Consider the following 21,996-nt stretch of genomic DNA (forward strand, 5'->3'; position numbering starts at 1 on the left):
CAGCTTAAGAAAGCAATTTACAGAGCGGCTTGCTAGTCTTCGATTTGGGCCAAATCTCCTCGATGATTAAAATAAAACCGTCCTGAATGTTTTCCCATGAACTGTAGCTCCAGATATTGACTAATGGACCTGGCATTGGAAAGGTACAGGGTCCGCAGCAGTGGTTTAAGAGATTTATTAGCCTAGCCCTTAGTAGTAGGCCGGACCAGCAGCACCATTTTCACTGACACCACCAGTGTTGCTTCTGGAACCCGATAATAATCCGCGGAACACCCGTTGGTGATCACCATTTCCTTGCGCTCTTCTGACTTTCTTCAGAGTCTGATTTAATTGATGAATGTGTTTTCAATGTAATGAGACGCTAAAAGCTATCGGTCGCTATGCCTCCTGGTTTGTTGATGGAGCCAGCGCCCACCCGCTGATGACTGATAGCATAAACCAGCCTATCACAGTCGCACAAACAGTCACACAAGCCTATCGCAGTCTCACCCACCAAACACAGAGCGCCCTCCCTGATGTGTCCCTGCTCTGTCTGCGGTCAAACAGAACACAATGCACGATACAATCATATAAATAACAATAAAGGCACAGTTAATTTAATTCAAAATCTGCAAAGTAATAAACCAGCGATAACCGAAGCGCAAAGTAGCAATGGCACTCTGTATTGGTAGGAACCAATTGGCCCAACTAATGTGCCTGTGTCAGGAGTTGACCGGGGAAATCGAGGGTAACGTCCATTCCCAGAGACAGTAAGACAATGAGCTTGGATGAATGATTAAAGGAGCATGAAAAAATACTCTTCTTTTGTGAGTCTATAATTGGGATTTATATAATAGTCTAGATGAAATGGAGATTTCATTTCCTGCTGGTGTTTTTTTAAAATTGCTATTATTGTGGTTTGTTGTGGTTAAGGACTGCAATGTATCACAAGGCGCTACGTTTTTATTATTGTAATTTTAAAGCCCCAATGTATAATAGTTGACCACTAGATGGCACTGTGTTGTCTGGTACTTCAAGGGCCAGTGATACACGGAACAGCGTGGTGGCAGGATGCCGGAGAAACATGGCGCCGACCTAAGAGCGGATTCCACAGTGTAAAATAAATACAAATATCTCGACCTATAATTTTTTAAAATAAAAATGAACATTTGTAAGATAGTTCGTGTATGTTTGCCTAGTATTCAAATAATGTTTTTATTTTTTTTACCGGATGAAAGTTTTTTTTGCACCACTGCGAGACACTAAATATTACACTCTCTCCCTTGACCAGAAGAAGTTGCTCTGCGAAGTGCAAAGCAACTTTTTGCAAGCCTTTGGAAACATAAACTTAGTTTTGGTGAGACTACTTTGCTCTTTATTGATTTGAGCAGTAGGTAAGCAGTTTTAAGTACTACTGTACTACTTGTTGTTCATAACATGAGAATTTTTTTACCTACATGATAATAAACGGTAAATGGTGAAGTGGACTAGATTTATATATCACTTTAACCAGTCACTGAAGACCTCCCAAAGTACTTTACAATGCACTTTACAATTTACTCATTCACACACACACACACACACACACACACACACACACACACACACACACACACACACACACACTCACCGATAACGGTGTCAGCCATGCAAGGCACCTTCCTGCTTATCTGGGGCATAAAGTATACAGTACTACAAGGAATTATGCATGAATGTTCAATTAGGATTTAAGTTTGTCAGTTTTAATTTTACTTACTTTCCGGACATTTTCAACATCTTACCTAATGTTTACTATTATGTGTACAGTAATGCTAATTGTAATTCACCCTGGTCAATCCTGGAAGGGGGATTACCACATGTGAGGTCCTATCTCAAGGTTTCTCTTTTCTCCTCACACTGAGGTTTTTGAGTTTTTCCTTGCCCGCATGCTGGTTAAAGATCAGGTAATTGTGTAATTTTGTAACTGTAATCCTGTGCAGTCCTTTGAGACATTTTTGTGATTAAGGGCTATATAAATAAATTTGACTTGACTTGATTTTGACTTGACTTGTGGTCATTATTGATATTTTTTTCCATTGCTGAGACTTAAAATGTTTGATATGATGAATATATTTACAATGAATTATCTTCCAGCTCGGTGGCCTTGGGGGTATGACGCCCGCCTCGAGACTGGGAGGTTGTGGTTCAAGCCTCGGCCGAGTCATACCTAAGACTTAAACATTGGTACCCGTTGCTTCCCTGCTTGGCGTTCGGCATTAGGGGTTGGAATTGGGGGGATTGACTCCCAACACCTCAGTTGGGTTGAGCGAGGGGGCTGGGAATCCCCTCCTCTGTATCAATCTCCCAAAAAGAGTCAGAAATGACTCTAGCCACCTCCAACTAAGGGGATATGGCTGCGGTATATATATATATATATAAATGATCTTAAATGAAGTGCAGGAAACAAAAACATTTACCTGTGTGTTTTAATATGTCACAAAAGCAAAGAACGTGACTACAAAGTTTATTTTTTAACAAAAATACAAGAATCACATATGATGCAATGCATATTGTACAATCTGAACTACAATATTTCCCAATAATTGTTCCCCATTGATTTAGGATCTAGTATCAGTATTAGGGATCGACCGATATGGGATTTTCAGGGCCGATACAGATACCGATTATTTTTATTAAAATGAGGCCGGTAACCGATATTTGGAGAAGATATTCATTTGCTGTAAAAGCTTAAAAAAATTGTGTAACACATTTTTAATAATGCAAAAAGAAACAGAGAATATTTGTGTCATGATTACCGATATGTTTCACCTGTGCCTGCTCCTTTCGGGCCAACTGTCTCGGACTATGATTGGCTCTCTGTCCCTATTTAAACCCACTCCTATCTGTCCCCTGTTGTCAGTCCATCTGCGAACCTCAGTTTACACTAGGCAAGCCTTTTCTTCGACCCTGAGTCTAACCTGTTTTTTGCTCCTGTCTGTCCCCCAGTTTCGACCCGTTTTTTATCCTGACCACGTCTACTCTCTTTTCCTGGCTTAAGACTCGTTTCCGACCACGACCACGTTTTTGCTCTCTTGTCTTAGCTGCTGACCCGTTTTTCCGTTCCCGACACCGCCATCGCTCGCCACGGAAGTCCCACTTCCGCATTCGGAGCGATCTGCTTCATGTGCCCAGCGATCAACAGATCGTGGGGGCAACCCTTCCCTTTCTTCCAATAAAACTGAGAGAAACGTAACGCAAGTGGGTCCTGTCTTTGTTCTGGTCCCAACAATTTGTTATAAATTCAGATAAATCTTTAACTGCTCTCTGAGACGTTTTACATTAAATATATTAGAATTTCAACTCAACTAACATGACTAATCTTTCACTTAAACAAAAAACTAACAATGCAGGTAATAAAATGAGCCCTAGCAGCAACTGGTATAAAAGGTACAAAAAAACTTTAACAGTACAAAAATAAAAATTTCAATGCAACCACCGTGACTTCAATTAACCCAAAACAAAAAGTGAATACTAATTTCAATGGAGCTGGGTAATTGATAAGTATGGGCACTCCTGTTTTAGAGACAGATTTACAAACTAATGTTATGGTAACAGCTAATGAAATGTAATGGTAACAGCTAATAACTCCTACTTTAGCGTGCTTTTTATCATCTCTCTCAATCACAAACACACACGCTTGATTGACGAACTAATGCTATGATAAGAGCTAATATATCAGTATCCACCTGAACCTACTTTCACAAACAAGTTTACAACACTTTTTACACTGTCTCTTTATCGCAAACGCTCTTTTCTATCACGGACGCAGGCATGTCACGATGGGTTAACTGACCTGCCGCTCTAACGTCCTTAGAATTGTCTTTATTGTCACTTATAGCAACGTTGTGAAACATTGTATAAAACGAGATTGACATGATATTCCAGGGTAAAACGTGATATAAAGAGTTTATTACTGTTCGTGCTTCAATAGCTTTGCCCCCGGTCACTTATCCAATCAGAAGGCACAGAGTCTATAGCGAGGAAAGAGTAGGAGGGGAGAGATGGTAGAGGAGTAGGAGCAAGGAAGAGAGAGTTTCTGCTGCATCCGAGACTTAATAATCGACCCGTCGAATAAATAAAAATGCCAACCTCGAATCAGTTATATAAAAAAAACTCCGCTGCCTGTCATTGCCTAGTCCGGCTCATATCTGAAGAATGGAATGACGCCATACACCGAAAAAAAACAGCGACCAGATAATAAAGGTGCTGTATCTAAGTCAGATCAGAGGCCTTCTTCTACTATTGGTAGCCATGGAAACCAGTTCCATCTGTTTCTTGTCGGGGTGCAAACCTCTACCCAGAAATCCGGGCTGGAAAAGAATGGGCGCCGCGGTAATTGTAATTGCCCAAGGCACACCACAGAAGGTGGTGCCCCCACGACCCAGGTGGTGAAGGGATCCGTGAGCAGTTGAAAGTTATTTGCGTGGGATTGTGATATGCATTATTAGCATTCGTTACCCGAGCATAGCTGCCATGTGTAAAATGGCGGGCAAGTCAACGCGATGCAATGTTAAAGCAGAATAACAAATAATTCCAATGTACAAACCATGTATAATATCTCCTTTTTGTGTTAGTTAAACATTTTCCAATTATTTTTTGAAACTCACAGTTCTTGCACCACACTCGTAGTTAAGAATACACCTTTTTCATTTTCTACATATCATTTTTACCCTTATTACCCCAGGTATCATACAATGCCATTTGGAATTTTTGGGGGGAAATTTTGCAGCAATGCAATATTTAAAAACAAAAACTAAACGAATAGAAAGAAGTCTAAAATGGCTCTCTCAACATTTTGGGTTGCTGACCCCTGGTCTAGACCCAAGGTTTTGTTTTTCTTGTTTACTACTCTGTCAAGCTCAATGAGGCGCACTTTGCTTCCTCTCAATTGACTCCTAATGAAAAGTTCAGCCTGGCTGACCCCCACCTCCATTCGCAAAATATTGTGTAGTGACAAAATACGCGACAGAATATATTTATTTACAGGTTATCTCACTTTACCTTTAGCACAAAGTTACTTTTATTTGAATAATTGTTTTTTATTTTGAAATTCAAATACTACAACTTCTTGTTGTTTTGGTACTTACTGTGTAACTTGAAACCACAACCTGACTTGCATTGAGCGAAGGGAGTTTGTTTGATTATCCTTAAGGATAGTTCCTGCATGCGGTGCTTAAACATTTTGCATTGTGTTTTTTTTTCTTATTGAAGATAGTTCTTATCAGACAAATGTATTAAAGCGTTTTGGATCTCCACATTGCGAATTCGTTCTTCATAGGACAGTAAGAGAAACGACGAAAACAGACGCCGCCCGATTGAGTTATGTCTTTGTGCAAGTGTATTGACCTCGCGTTCACTAAATTCTCAGGAACCAGTGATGGGAATTCCGGTCCTTTCTCGAGAACCGGCTTTTTCGGCTCTACTCACCAAAAAGAGCCAACTCTTTCGGCTCCCAAACTGCTCATCAGATTGTTTTAGTTGCTTGAATCCACATTCCTAGACTACTGTACCAATTATGATGTAACATTATTCACGCAATGAATTAAAAAGTTGGGAAAACATAACGTTAAAACAGAAAAAAATAAGACAAAAAGAGGAAAAAAGAAAACGGGCGAAAAAAGGAAAAAAAAAGATTGAAAGGAATCAAAAACTAGAAAAAATGAAAACAGGTAGGGAAAAAAACAAAACAAGAAAATTATAAAAGGAAAAAAGGAAAAGTGGGTAGCACATCTGCCTAGCACGTTAAAGGTACCCGGTTCAAGACCAGGTGGAAACCTTTGTTTGCCTGGAGTGGGATGGGCAACACCAGGCTGTACTTGTCCAAGAAACACCACAGGAAATGATGCCCCTATGACCCTAGTTGTTAAGCCAGCCAACCAGTCAACCAACCAGAATAAAAAGAAGAAGAAAAGAAAGAAAAAGGATAGGAAAGGAATAACAAAAGAATAAAAGAAAAGAAAAAAGGGAGAGGAAGAAAACAATAAAAGAAAAAATGATTTTTTTTTAAGTAGGAAAAAGCAACTACAAGCTAGGGAAAAAAAGGAGCAAAAGAAATCGTTAAAAAAAGGGAGGGAGGAATTAGAGTTACTACTGAAACCTGGGCTAGCCCGTTGTTGGATTTTTACTCTTGTTATTTGATTGTTTATTAAAGTACGTGAATTTACCTTGAATGAAATGTAGTTTATTGGCGATTGGATGGACTTTGATGAGTTGATGATCTGATTGAATGGTTGTTTAAAAAAATCAACAAAGAAGATGTTGCTACAGTTACTCTGTACTCAGGCAAGTTTTTCACCAAGTACTTTTTTACTCAAGTAATCATTTGGATGACTACTTTTTACTACTACTTGAGTCGCACTATTCTGAAGTAACAGTACTTTTACTTGAGTAAAACTTTAAGGCTACTCAAGCCACTTCTGAGTTGAAACTCTCGGCAGAACACTGGCTCCGTGGTTCACTTCCTAGAGCCGGTTCTTAGAGCCGCGTCGTTCACGAATGAAACATCACTACTCAGGGACAACCTGACGTTTTTCCCATCGTGAGTTGGACTCTCACTTCGACCCGAAGTCCTTGTTTGGCACATCTAGCGAAGTGGCCTGGAGAATGTTGTCACTCCACTGCCACTTTTGGACTATTACCGCATGCGTTTGGCAAAGCCCTCAAGTGCTGACCTGCAGCAGAAGCAGATCGAGGGATAACGGAGAAGAAACGTCCTGGGAATATCGGACTGGCTTGTCCTCGGGGCGGTAAGGAGGAGAAAGAAGAGGAGGAGGAAAAGTAAGTGGTCGTGGTGGTGGAAGAGGAGGGTTTTCTCTTTCCCACACGGAGCCGAGGTCAATGCTGCTGCAACGACCCCCTTCTCCCCTGCACCGGGAGCCATGAACAACAGCGGATCGGCCAACTTTCTGCTGGTGCCCATCCCCGAGTATCCTCTGCTGGACTGTGTGCACACGAAGACGGTCAAACTGGTGGTGCTGGGGGCCAGCAACGTCGGAAAAACTGGTGAGCATTGCAAAGCAAACTTCTCAATTCCCAATTTAGCTCAACGACGGAGGAATGATAATAATTCGTCCATGGAGGATTACTGTCAGCTTAATGCATAGCCAGAAAACAACAAAGCGCGGAATAAAAAGGAGCAGGGGTGGTTTTAGGTTCATGGCTTTGGGGGTGCTGAGCACCCAGAGTGTCTGGCTGGCCAAAATGTTTTTTGTTGTTGTTGTTCGCTTAAAGCAAAGGTGTCAACCATACGACACACGGGGCATATCAGGCCTGCTAAGGATTTTACTTCAGCCCGCAAGACATCACCAAGAGATGCGCAAGATAAAAATCAGCTGCAGTTTAAATATGATCACTTGATGTTGACAATAGCCAGGGGCTACCAGCAGAGCAACTGGAACTACATACTTGCTCTCTCTCTCTCTCTCTCTCTCTCTCTCTCTCTCTCTCTCTCTCTCTCTCTCTCTCTCTCTCTCTCTCTCTCTCTCTCTCAACACTCTTTCACTGTTTCATTCTCTTTTTCTCTATATCTCTCTATATCTGTCTCTCTCTATCTTTATTGTCTTCTTTTTTTCTCTCTCATTTTCTCTTTCTCTCTTAGTATCTCACTCTCTCTCTCTCTTGTGCCCTCTCTCTCTTGTGCTTTCTTTAACTTTCTCTCTTCTCTATGTTTCTCTTATTCTCTCTCTTTATCCTTATTCATCTCCCTCCTTGTCTCCCTCATTCTTTCTCTCTCTGTTTCCCCCCCCCTGTCTTCTGCTCTCTCTCTCTCTTGTTATTTCTCCCCCTCTCTCACTTAGTAGCTTTATCCCTTGTACTCTCATGTTTTATCTCTTTCTCTCTATTCATCTCTCACACTCAATCTCTTGTTCTATCTATCTCATGCTAATAATCTACTAGTCATGGTATACATAACAACTATATAACATTCTCTTACCGTAATACATCGGAGGCTCCACAGACTCTTGCTATGCTGCAAGAGACACTAGCAGAGCAAAATAGGAGAGGGAAAGATGGCCGAGAGCTGTGCTAGGAATCAAATGGACTGAATCATTTCAAGGCAGTTGAGTATTTCTGACGCTGTGTTGTTCACATTTTTGTTTTCTTTTACTTTTTCAATATTTTTATGTAGTGTTTTTCATCATATTCACAGGGCTTGTTTGGGTGCTTGAAATCCTTAATTTTGTGTTTTCAAAGTCAGGAAAATGCTTGAATTTTGGGTGGAGTTCTTGAAAATGCTTGAAATTGTTGCTATTGCCAGGTTTCTTGGCAGTCTGACTCCATAGACAAGCAATAAATGAAGAAATCCTTTTTTAAAATAGTGCATAAAAATAATGCTGAAACACATGCTCTGGTGGCTTTTTATTATGGTGTCACGTGAAGCATCACCGCCCCTTAGAGATGGGACCCTAGAGGACAGCTATATTTAGAAAACCGTCTCTTTTCGGCTACCAAACGGCTCTTAAGATTTTTCGGTTTTTAATGATATACAGTATACAGTATGATAAAAGATTATGCACCAAAAGCATTTTACACATTGAACAGATTTAAAGTCGGAACATTAACACAAAATCTACTACAGTATAATTAAGAATATAAATGTTTTAGTGCGGGCGGTGGATTGGTGGTTTGCGCCCAGGGTTCAAGTCCAGCTCCCCAAATGGAGTTTGTATGTTCTCCCCGTTCCTGTGTGGGTTTACTCAAGGCACATTCTCCACATTCCAAAAAGATGCATGGCAGGTTGAATGCTTGAATGAGCGAGTGAGTTGTCTGTCTCTGTGTGCCCTGCGACTGGATGGCTACCAGTTCAAGTGTGAAGCAGCCAAGCTGCGTGTGCATTGTTTAATTCAAATGGCAGAATTCATGTCAGTTTATAGCACCCCATTGACACAAAAAATATTGTAGATTATGGATAGGAACATCTCAAAAGTATGTGCTAGCAACAAGGTAGCGACTTTATTTTAGTCCTCGAAGTCACCAAAAAACATTATTTTGATCAGCTATGGATTTCTTCCTTTGAAGGTACTGGAAGAATTGAAAAATTTGCCTTTTAGTTATTTTGATATCTTATTTTGGGGGTGTAGTGACCCCTTTTAATATTATACTGTCTAAAAGTATGGATGGATATAAATAAATTATCTTTACATTTAAATAAAACCAAAGTAATATTCTTTGGTAATCGTAAGGCAAATCAAGATTTAGAAGTAAAAATGGATGGTGTCGCAATAGACATTGTATCAGAAATTACGTTTTTAGGGGTCATAATAGACAATAAATTAAGTTGGAAAACACACATCAGACACATACAAACTAAGGTATCTAAAAGCATTTCAATAATTAATAAAGTCAAATTTCTTTTAAATTATAATGCATTGTATTTATTATATTGTTCTCTTGTTCTGCCATATTTAACATATTGTGCAGAAGTCTGGGGCAATAATTACAAAAGTTCACTACAGCCCATTTTTATCCTTCAAAAACGTGCAATAAGAACCATACACAGGGTAGGATATCGGGATCATACCAATATTTTATTCATGCAGTCCAAATTATTAAAATTGGATGATTTAATACAATTTTTCACTTCACAACTGTTATTTAAGGTAAAAAAAAACATAGTGCCAGAAAACATACAAAAATTATTCACTCGGAAAGAGGGAAATTATAACTTGAGGGGCTGTGGTGAATTCAAAATCCCAAAGGTGAGAACCACCAGGAAAAGTATGTGTGTGTCTGTGTGTGGAGTCAGACTTTGGAATAATTTGCAAAATGATATCAAACAATGTCCAACTATCCATGTGTTCAAATTTAAATACAAAAAAGCATTACTGGAGAAATACAGGGATGAAGAAAATGGGATATGAGGGAGATTGGAAATACTGCATTTCAAACTATGGTTAACTTGTTGTTGCCGCCCTACCTAAGTGACACTTAGGTAGGGCGGCACGGGGACTGGGTGGTTAGCATGATGCAGAGGCTCAGGGTTCAAGTCCAGCAACCACCTTGTGTGGAGTTTGCATGTTGTTGCATGTTCTCTCTGTGCCTGTGTGATTTCCCCCCCACATTCCAAAAACATGCATGTCAGGTTAATTGGCAGGTCCAAATTCTCCCTATGTTTGAATGTACGTGTGAGTTGTCTGTCTCTGTGCACCCTGCGACTGGCTGGCAACCAGTTCGGGGTGTCCCCTACCCACTGCCCGAAGACGGCTAGGATGGGCTCCAGTACTCCCGCAACCCTACTGAGGATAAGTGGTGCAGATAATGGATGGATGGATGGACACTTAGGTAGATTATTTGTGTTTTACTGAGCAGGCCGATACATGGGTGCCTTGATTTAGTATCAAATGAGAGAGAAGAGGATGCTGTTGCATTTGAGCCACGCACTGACTTGTGATATTTGCACAAAAATAAAACTTAAATTGTATTATTTTATTTTATTTAGCTTTTCAAAAGGTTTTATTTTTATTTTAATGAACACATGCTGTGTTTTCTTGATCTCTTTTTGTTGCCCAGATAAGTGTCCATTTTATAGATTTTATTCAAATCCTTCAAATTGAATGACATCAAAAATTGGATTTCCTTATTGCACATCTTTAATATTATCAAAGCAATGAAACATACAATAATTCATTGATATTGTAATGAAGTTAAGCCTGAGGTGGTATTCCACAACAGAGAAGTCACGTGGTGCATTATTCTCCACTGGATGTGCTGCATCTAACTGACTCATAAAGGTAGTATGCTAATATAGATACATACAGGATGTGTTGCATTCATTTTAAGGCTTGTATTGTTTTTTTTTGTTTTGTTTTTTTTGTTTTTTTTGCAGCTTCAGACAATTCTTTGTCTCATTCAACAGTTTTGGTAGCTGACCACAGGGATAGGGTTAGATGTTAGGGTTACAACTAACATTAACCCGTTAATCATTGCAAATCATTTCAAAATAACTCGCTCTGCTTTTTGCAGCTCTCATCGTCAGGTTCCTCACCAAGCGTTTCATTGGAGACTATGAAGCCAACACAGGTAAAATAACGACACAGTTTCCCTATGTGTGCTCTCAATGAAACCACTGATCTGCTTGCCACCAGGCGCACTCTACTCCAGAAAAGTCACCCTGGAAGGCGAGGAGGTCTCGCTTCAGATCCAGGACACGCCCTGTGTCGCTCTGCAGGTACCATATGTTCCGGACTATAAGTCTCTCCGGAGTATAAGTCGCACCCGGCAAAAAATGCAGAGTTAAGAAGGGAAAACAATATGTAAGTCGCACCAGAGTATAAGTTGCATTTTGGGGGGAAAATTATTCAATAAAACCCATCACCAAAAACATACATGTAGTCGTGAAAGGCAATTTAAAATGAAAGAGAGCACTGAACTGATTAAGTTACATGATTGACATGCCTGTTAACCCCCAACATTCCGAAGTCGTGTCTTCACGATGTCACCAGTCACTGAAATACAACATGCCACATATCATTGGAAAGCTTAAAATCTTGGGATCCAAGATATAATGACCATTTCCAAATGTACTCATTGTAGAAACGTCACAACTAACTATAAAACCCAACCAAAAAGTCTTGTAGTATTTCTCTCATGAAACGATTCAAACACATAGTCTGGTAACATTCATGAGAGCCCAGTGAATCCATCCATTAACCATTATCTGAGCCGCTCATGCTCAGCAGGGTCGCGGGGGTGCAGTGAGCAGGGGACACCGTGAACTGGTTGCCAGCTAGTCGCTGGGCACACAGAGACAGACAACTCACTCGCCCATTCACACCTAGGGACAATTTGGACTGGCCAAATTATCCGACATGCATGTTTTTGAAACGTGGGAGGAAACCGGACTGCCCGAAAGGAAACCCACCCAAGCACGGGGAGAACATGCAAACTCCACACGCGGTAGTTGGACTTGAACCCTGAACCTCTGCACCGTGGGGGTGCGTGCTAACCACCCAGTTGCAGTCCCGTCCCCCAGTGAATCCAACCGTGTAAAATATTTGCTCCAAAACACACAATAATGCCAACAGATAAAATGAAATAAAAAATCTTCCTTAAAGCATTCCTGCATTGTTTGAAGATCCTTGTTGTGTTCAATTTGTTTCATTTCATAATGCCGCTATGAGTATAAACAGACTCGTCAAATGATTTCCAATATAGCCGTTAGCCTCTGACCTTTTGACTGACACCACTCTCGGCCATTTGCAAGCTTTTTTTCACGGTCCTTAGCCTGCGATAGCCTATTACAGCCTGTATTAAAAAAAAAACACAATGAAAATGCTTTGAAGTACTGCACCTTGAGAAAAATGTGTAAAATATCTTTAGTTTTTCAGATTCTGATCAAACATGATCTGGGACCAGGTAAGGCTTCATGCTATTGTCCCAGCTGTTTTCCAGCTAAGATGCCCAGGCTACACTCTTCTGCAGGCATGTAATTGCAAATAAATAAATACAAATAAATTCAGGCGATAATAAAGACATTCTATTTCTGTGTGTTCCGACGTAGATTATTCAATGTTTGTAACATTTGAAAGATTATTTCAGTTGGTGTCAAAACTAGAGCGTAACCTTTTAAAAGAGACCAAAACCTTTTCAAGAACAGCATTCAATTTACTTTGGTTATGTCTTGATTGGGATTTTACTGGAATGTTAAGGGTATAATTTCAGTAACGACGTAACATATTATTCAGATACCTTTAGCATAAAGAACTTGCATACCAAACTATAATTTCACTTCAAATCACTAAATCCAATGACATTTTGAAAATTCTGGTACATCTGCTGGCTGCCTCTCTTCCTTGTGAACGTTTCTGTATTTGTTTGTTCAATGTATGTGGTTTTTTTTTTTTAAATTGCAAAAAACTAAAACATAATAATGGGCAATTGGCAATTTGCTGACAGAACATTACCACAGTTGAAATCATTGGTTTAATGGTATACATTCTGGAACAAATGTTTATAGGCAAAAAAAATCAGTAGAAACACTCTACATATGTTGCTCGTACAACTCAATAAATGAAACTGGCAAAAAATATTGCTAGTTTTTAGAATTACTCTCCATATTTCTTGGTATTTTTTTTCTTTTTAATTTTCTCGTTAAATAAGATAAATAATACTACTTTTTAAATTGGGGAAATTGTCTCATAAACAAATAGCAGACAATTTTACTCATTTAAAGTATTATTTCTATTTATCATTTTTGTGGAAAAAAAATCTTAATATGAGAGTTTATTAGAGAGTTATTTTTTCCATGAGAAAAATATGTTAAAAACACAGTTATATAATACTCATTTGAATGATGGTGACGATGATAAAACAAGTGAACAATAAACATAAATATGACTCAAAACATTATTTTAGTTAAAATTATATTTAAAAAAATATTCTGTGTATCCAAGGAACTAAATTGCTGAAATCAATAACAAGACATTCACAATATTACATAAAACAAGTGCGGCACAGCGGCTGGGTGGTTAGCATGCAGGCTCATGGTGCAGAGGTTCAGGGTTCAAGTACAGCTATCGCAGCCTCCCCTTATGGAATTTGCATGTTCTCTCCGTGCCTGCGTTCGTTTCCTCCGGGGTTTTCTCCCACATTTGTAAAACATGCATGTCAGGTTAATTGGCCGGTCTAAATTGTCCCTTGGTGTGATTGAGCGAGTGAGTTGTCTGTCTCTGTGTGCCCTGCGACTGGCTGGCAACCAGTTCAGGGTGTCTCCTCCCCACTGCCTTAGGACAGCTGGGATGGACTTCAGCAACCCCGCGACCCTACTAAGCGGTGCTATTATGTTACTTTGACACACTAGTCACTAATACTAACTCCTGCATCAGCGCAAAAAAAAAGGAATAGAGATAATTCTGTGCCCCATTCTATTATTTTAAAGGGACATTGTCTATTATTAGCACCTCCTGGCCAAAAAGCATTAACTAGCATATAAACGTGTATTTTTTCAAATGCTCGTAGGATTACAAATTTGCATTTATTGGACTAGATGAAGCTAAAAATATTGTCCACCATCTTGCTGCGTCAAGTTCTCTTAAAAACCAAAACCTTGTCAAAGGTTGGGCAAAAATAGGAAGAAAAATAGTGCGCTTTGGTCATTTTAAGTCTTACTTGTGCTTTTTAGAGCTCTTTTTTGACATTACACAATACACAGTGTCCCTTTAAAGCCTCAATGTGTAATATTCAACCACTAAATGGCGCTGTGTTGTCTGGTACAAACGAGGGTCAGTGATACGCGGCAGATGGGCAGGATGCCGGACAAACATGTAGCCGACCTTAGTAGGGATTCCACAGTGTAAAACAAATACAAATATCTTGACCTTTGATTTTTTTAAATAAAAATTGGTATGATGGTTCATTGTTTGTTTGCCTGGTTTTCAAATCAATGTTTGTTTGTTTTTTCACTGATTTAAAGTTTTTTGTACCACTCGGAGGCACTAAGTATTGCACACTGTCCCTTTAAATCTGTGAAAGGCTTTGATATGACAAATGCTTGTTCAAAGTTTAGGCACTACATGATTTTTCACAAAGATCAGAAAAATTGCTGCACTATCAATGGTTATGCTGCAGAAGCGAATAAGAAGGAACAGAGGGGCAAGCGGGGTGGGAGGGGGACAATTATGTCCTCAAAGCTGTGTCCTTGTAGACATTCGCTTCCTACGATGAGAAGATAACGAGGGTTCAGGAAGCCTTAGATGGTGCTCTGCGTATCTTGCTTGCCTGAAAAATGCCACAAGAGTCCCAAAGGGCTTCCCGGTCACATTTCTCTAAAATTCAGATTACCTCCTTTAAACTTAATCCCAAATTATTAAACATGCTGAATGTGAGGAAATAGTCCATGTTTTTTGCATAAAATGTATTCATACACTGTATCTCATCGGTATACAGAGATCCCTCGGTTCTTGCGGTTAATAGGGACCAAATCCCCCCTGCGAAAAATGTTAAATGGACTGCATTTACACAACACTTTAACCAGCCTCTAAGAATATCCAAAGCACTCTACAATACACTTCACACTTTACCAATTCACACACTAGTCACAGATACCGGAGACAGCCATGCAAGGCACCTGCCTGCATGTTGGGGTTCAGTGTCTTACACTCAGGACATTTAACTCGATGGAGCCATAATTCGAAACTGCGACCTTTTCGGTCCCAAGACCGCTCTACCTCCTGAGCTAATGCCGCCCCAGTGAAAATCTGCAAGTAGTGTCGCACGTTCATAAAAACCCCCAGGGGTCAAACTTACCTCGAGATGACGTCATTACCGACTGAGAATATAAGTCTGTAACAAATTAACAACTATAGATCAACAAAAAAAAACAACACATAATTGCAGTTGAATGAATGGTCTTCATTGTCATGACACAAAAGTGCACAAAACTGGAGGGCTTCTTTCAGTGTAAGTAAGCGATTTAGAGAGCATCAGGCCAGCTGCACTCTAGTATAGGGGCCAAGTCACAGCGATGACTAATGTGCAATCGTCCCGAATGTAGTGGTTTCCCACGAATTGTAGCTCTAGTTTATCCACTTCATGCCTAATGGATCTGGCGTTGGTGGGATACAGCAGGCTCAACAGGGGTATCTTGTGAGAGTTGTTAGCCTAACAATTAGCAGTTGTGCGGACCTACCGCTTCTCTCCCGCCATGCCATTGTTTCCCGAACCCGATAACAATCCACGGAGGACCATTAGAAATTCTTTGCGCTTTTCGGTCTTTCCTCAGAGTCCTATTTGGTTGATAATCTCCCAAAAAAGGACATGGCGAGCAGCCAAATATTTTGCATAATTGTGGAGAGGAACACTACATGTTCTGTGTCTAATTGAATAATATATATATTTGGAAATCTGTTCTCGTGAAAAATTTGCAAATTTCAGCCACTTTCTTGTTATGGTCTGGCGCGCCTATTTCTATCAAAGGTTCTTGGTTCAGTTTTATTGTTATTTTTGACTGTTACTTTGTTGATTAGTTTATTATTTAAGCACCTTGCTTTTTCCTGCTTCCTGCCTTTTGGTCCACCCCAAAATAACAACATCTTTGCTCTTGTTTGGGCGCAGGACAATGCAGAGGGCCTCTACTGCCAGGAGCAGATCAACAGGTTGGTCACTGGCCGCCCCATAGTTTGTCTTTTGTGCTTATCTGCTTTTACCCGGCAGGTCCATCTACTGGGCCGACGGCTACGTGCTGGTCTTCTCCATCACGGACCCCAGCAGCTATCACACCATTCGGCCTTTGTACCAGCACGTCAGACGCATCCACCCGTCCGGAAATATCCCAGTAATATTGGTCAGTGGGAGCTTTGAGAGCTTTTTTTTTTTTTTTTTTTTCGGAAATGTAGTTTGAAATTTAGTCACCAGTCAAAAGTCTGTATCAATCCCGCGTCAAATAATCAGAAATACTCTAAGTGACCTTCTCTAGTCTTTTGTTGACTTTGCTAGCTCAGCATTCAAAGCTGGATTAATTTTTTACACGGTGCCATATTGCCTGCAATATGGACGCCATTTTTTGTGGTTTCCTGTTGTAATATTTTCACTTATATTATATAATAGCTAGGTTATGATAAAGTAAGGGCTGCCATGTTGGAGGTGACGATTACTTACCACCGTAGATTCAAACTACAGAGCACACCGGATTTAAAGTCGCATGTGCAAATTTAAGGAGGAAATGCATTTTCGTTTTTTTACAAGCTTGACCCGATTTTAAGCCGCAGGTTTAAACACCTACTTAAATGAACTATTTCATGTAAATACTTACATTTTTAAAAATCAGTGGGAGAATATCTACCACAGAAAAGTAACACATTGTGCCGGGATTAAGACACTTGTCAAGTCAAGTCATGTTTATTTCTATAGCCCTTAATCACAAAGAGTTTCAAAGGGCTGCACAGAGCACAGATTAGTGCAAACCACAGACTATCATGACACCATCCCCTGATCTAAAACCTACACGAGGGTAAATAATACATTGATATTGTCAACATAAAATATAGGTTATTCATATGCTATAGAATAGAAGTGTGTTTTAAGCTTATATTTAAACATTTCCACTGAGGTTGCAGATCGAATCTCAGGGGGAAGAGCATTCCACAGCACCGGGGCCCGAATGGAGCACTCTCTCGAACCTCTTCTTGGCTCTTGGGATCACTAGTAGACCAGCGTTTTCAGAGCGAAGGCTCCGGACCGGAAATTAGGGGGAAATTAAATCTGAAAGATATGATTTATGTTTGTAGACTGTGTCCACAAACGTAATCTATCTTAATCACTAACGCAGGAGTCAATATCGAGTTGATTGGCCTTGACCAATAAATTCTTAATGTACTGTACAAGCAAAAATTCAGAAGCCTGTTCAATAACAACAGCATTTACGCATGTGAGCCATGCGACTGATCTTAAGCTTTCCCATCTCTTGCACACATGACAAAGTGATAGAGAGGAGTATTATATAGTATTATTGCTACTATATAAAAAGTCATAATGCATAAACACTTTCTACCAAGTAGTGTCAGCTAAATAAATTTTCCAGTGTGGCAGCTGGTGACTAATTATCGAGTATATTTTTTAACCTATCGGGCCAAAAACTGTGTAAATGCGGGGCCCTGACAGACACTGTAGCTGTCAACCATTCACTTCACGAATAAAAGAAAAAGAATAAGGTGCATCATGTTGTAAGCGGCAGTGGATAAGATGTAGAAAAAAGTAACGGCTTGTAGTCTTGAATTTATTGTACTTTTATAGTTTGTATGCTTTTAGCTTACCTTTAGAATAGCTGTGGATGAAACACATTAGGTAGGGGGAATGAAGGGTGTGGGAAGTGCTGAAGAGTGACGACATGCTCGTCCCCAGGGTTATTTTTTTCCTATTTGTTAGTGTAACATGAAAATGGTGAAGGTAATAGGATGCCTTCTTCAAGTACAGTCCAAATACCAACCAAACTATAAGATTTTATTTGAGTGCATCAAAGAGGTGCACAAACTTGCATGTGCATCATCAAAGAGCTGACTGAGGCTGCAATGATGATACAAACCAGAATATAGCAGCAGCGAGTAAATTGTTTTAGGTCAAATAAAGAAATATATAGTAAATAGTGTTTCAGAAGAATCGGGCGCACCGTGTTAAAAGGCGTAGTCTCAGTTGCCGGTTCTATTTCTGTATTTAACACATACATACGGCGCACCTGATTTTCGGGTGCGGATGTCCTCTGCTACTTCGGCCTTACAACACAAAAAAAGCATTCAAGTGTGTATGTGTCAAAATACAGCGGGAGCAAGACAAAGTTTTGGTTGTGTTTTTTTTTAACTATTGATTACAACGTATGCCCTTCAACTGGCTGGCAATTAGTTCAGGGTGTCCGCTGCCCACTGCCCGAAGATGGCTGGGATGGGCTCCAGCACCCTCCGCGACCCTACTGAGGATAAGCGGTGTAGAAAATGGATGGAAGGATGGATTACAAAGTATTGACATGTTTAAATCTCAAAGCATGCTATATAAAAAAGAGCTGGCGCAATACTGAGTTTGGTAGTTTTTTACCGGTAATCGTTATCAATCACACCCATTCAAGTCCTCATCGGTGATGTGTTTGCTGCAGTAAGAGCGAAAGATGCCCAGCATTTCATTACAATATGCTGGAGGTTTCTGTGCTACCGTAGTCCTGGTCCGGATGGAAAAATGACACAGTTTCATGAAAAGAAAGCACCAAGACGGACCTCTTTAGAAATGTTCAATTTTCATTTCTTATGCTAGCGTTACAGCGTTTAGCTGAATGGTGAACATCGAAACGCTTCTCCCAGTTTTGGTTGATGATCCACCACTCGAGTCCCTCCTCCAATTTGGGCCACCATGCCTTATTTCCACAGAAGCATTGCTGCGTTTTCTTTATTCGACGGAGTTCGTTTCTTCAGCTTCCTCCACTTGCGAACCATCGATTTATTAATCTTAAATTCTCGCACAGCTGCTCGGTTTCCATGTTCCTTCCAGTAGTTGAGGGCCGTCTGGTTAAATTGTGCTCCATAAGCGTGTCCCTTTGCCATTTCCAGGGTTGTTAAAACAACATGTTCTGCACAACGCACATTCCCCTCCTTTTATATACACGCCCACACTTCACCCTTTAACATTCCCACGGTCTCTTCTATTATGTCCCCCTTACAACACACACACAGGACAAAAAAAATTGAAGGCTTTTATGTGCATCCTATGTTCGTGAAAATACGGAAAGTACAGTGATTTGAAGTTCTGGTAAAACATTTTTTTTTTTACTGCATTTCCATTTAATTTAACCCTACCTTTATCATTTTCTTTACCCTCTCTTTTCAAACGTACAATGAGAAAAAATAATACTCTAAATAATACATAAGATGAGCAACAAGAAAACAATTTCAATTTTTTTCTGCAGCATATCAGATCAACGCGAGTTGTTCAGCGACTTGCTGCAAATGCACCTTTGATAATCCCGCTAATCTGATCTGCCGCATAATCTGTTGCAGATCGGAAACAAGAGCGATTTGCTGAGAGCGCGGCAAGTTCCGGCGGATGAAGGCGAGGCATTAGCGTCCTCTCTTGGTGGGTGCTCATGAACAGTGGTCCACAACCACTCTGGGTATTTTGGTATAGGGCCACACAGAAAAACAAATTTGCCGTATTTTTTTTCTTGTACTGTATGTATTTTTGTGTATAATGCACTTTTTTTAAATCTATAAAATAACTCAAAGTTTGGGTGCACTCTTCACAAGGTTTTTACTGTAATATGTTACTGTTAACGGCTATGACTGATCGGTCAAAATGTTTTGCTGATCACATTTGCACAGTATTGGAGAAAACGGGAATCTAACCAGATTTTGCAGAGGTAAGAGTGGTGGATGTGAAAATGAGAAATATATATATATTTATATATAGCATATATAGTATACATACACAGTATATGTATATATAGTATATATACACAGTATATGTATATGTGTGTATATGTATATATACATATATGCGAGATTAAAAATGGCATTTATCACAGATATATTTGTGGCTCTGCAAAAAAGGTCTACGAACCCTGTATACAGATTGTGATGAACGCTCTTGCACTCAACAATAATCCCGCTCCTTCCCGCAGGGGGTGCCTACTTTGAGGCCTCTGCGAGGGAGAACCACGAGGGTGTCCATGCCGCTTTTCTGCAGCTGTGCCACGAGGTTGGCTATCCCTATCAAGCACAAACTGATTTTATTCATTTTCTATTTCTTTGTCTTTATGTCACGTGTTCTCCATTGTGCAGGTATCACGTGCTTTGGGAGGAGGCAACAATGAGAAACGGCGAGGCGGCCTCCACCTTGCCCGACCAAAATCTCCCAACATGCAGGAGCTCAAGAGGAGGTTTAGACAGGTCCTGTCCTCCAAAGTCAAATCAACAACTGCGTTATGACGGCCTGGAGACCATCTGGGCCAATCTTTGTCACCTAAAAAGCACAAATTTGTCTGCCTCAACCGGCAGGATCGGTGTTCTTATGAACTTTCCGTTAGCATGCTACGAGGACCAGGACTTCCTGTTTGCTTCTTCTGTTGTATTTTTATTGTAAACAAATGAAGATTGATTGGAATTTCTTACCCTGTGTTCATCATTCACTACTGCTGAGGTTTTTAGTTTGTAACTATGTAGTTCTCTTTTTCACTGCCATGGTCGTCTATCACAGGCACGTTAAGGAGGCTCGGGGGCTGGATTCATACTATTTTCTCAGGTGGGCTGGGTCAGTAAAAAATGTTAATGCCAAATACTTAGGTTTTTTTTTCAGGACTTTGCTTTATCGTTCAGCCTACATTTGAACCTTATCCAAATGCTACTTTTACACCTGAACCAATTCCCCACAAAACCTCAAGTGGGAGCTAAAATTACAATTAAAAAAAAAGAGTTTTAGCGGTTAACAGGCAATAACATCAGATCGAATTACTAGGTTGGGCCTACTGAAGCTGAGAAAATACCGGGACAATATTGTCTTTTACATAAGCAGACCCACTCAGAAATCCACGGTGAGCCAGATTGAAGTATCCAACCGATTGGATCGATGTTGCGGGATGTATGTTTCACATTGCTGGTCTAACTTTCACTGTAATAACAAAAATCAAGCGGTTACGATATTTGCAAATGAGTCTTTCACAATACTATGAAGAAATTTTGTCCCACTCCTCCACCAAATTGTTTTAAATTTGACATTTTGGAGGGTTTCCTAGCATGAATTGTCAATTTAGGGCCACACACACAGCATCTCAATTGGACTTAAATCTGGACTAACTTGGCCTCTAAACAACCCTCATTTTGATTTATTGGAGGCATTCAGAGGTGGACTTGCTGGTGTGTTTCGGATTGTTGTCCTGCTGCATGATCCAAAGGCACTTGGTTTGAGGGCACGAACCAATGGTCGGATGTTTTTCCTACAGGATCTTCTGGTGAACACCAGAATTTATTGTTCTGTGAAACGCAGCAAGTTGTCATGGTCCTGAGGCAGCAAAGCAACCCAGTTAAGGTCAGTGTTCATGACTTCACTATAAGATAGACACAGGCCAAAAATGGCATCCATGGAAGGGTTCCCAGGCGAAAAGCACTGCCGTCACAAAAGTACACAAAGTGTGGTCTCACATTTGACAAAAAGCGTTTTATCTATCCCCAAGACTTTTGGAGAAACATTATCTGAACTAGTCAAAAATGGAACCTTTTGAAAGGTGTGCAGCCAATTACACCTGGTGTAAAAATGAAACCGCATTTGACAATGTTTAAATCTAAGCTTAAAACTCACTTCTACTCCATAGCATATGAATAACCTACTCTTCTCGTCGGCTGAAAAATAGTCTGTGTAATATAGTGTAATAATCTGTGAAGCCCTTTGAGACTCTTCGTGATTTAGGGCTATACAAATAAAAATGACTTGACTTGACAAAAAGAGCATGATGCCAACAGTAAAGCATGGTGGTGGTGATGTGATGGTCTGGGGCTGCTTTTCTGCCTCAGG

The 21,996-nt window shown here is 40.1% G+C and overlaps 1 protein-coding gene across 1 annotated transcript; it reads left to right on the forward strand.

The window, feature by feature from the left end:
* The first annotated feature begins 6,537 nt into the window (after positions 1 to 6,537).
* On the forward strand, positions 6,538 to 20,599 carry rasl11a (RAS-like, family 11, member A). Its single transcript, XM_088347653.1, has 8 exons — positions 6,538 to 7,020; positions 10,981 to 11,037; positions 11,103 to 11,185; positions 16,069 to 16,109; positions 16,168 to 16,297; positions 19,491 to 19,566; positions 20,111 to 20,187; positions 20,271 to 20,599. Exons 1-8 carry the CDS (start codon positions 6,897 to 6,899, stop codon positions 20,415 to 20,417), a joined length of 735 nt encoding a protein of 244 aa, XP_088203779.1. The 5' UTR covers positions 6,538 to 6,896; the 3' UTR covers positions 20,418 to 20,599.
* Positions 20,600 to 21,996: the final 1,397 nt, after the last annotated feature.

Source organism: Urocampus carinirostris, chromosome 11 (genome assembly GCF_059441175.1).
Source record: "Urocampus carinirostris isolate Australia breed hairy pipefish chromosome 11, RoL_Ucar_1.0, whole genome shotgun sequence".
Classification (NCBI taxonomy): Eukaryota; Metazoa; Chordata; class Actinopteri; order Syngnathiformes; family Syngnathidae; genus Urocampus; species Urocampus carinirostris.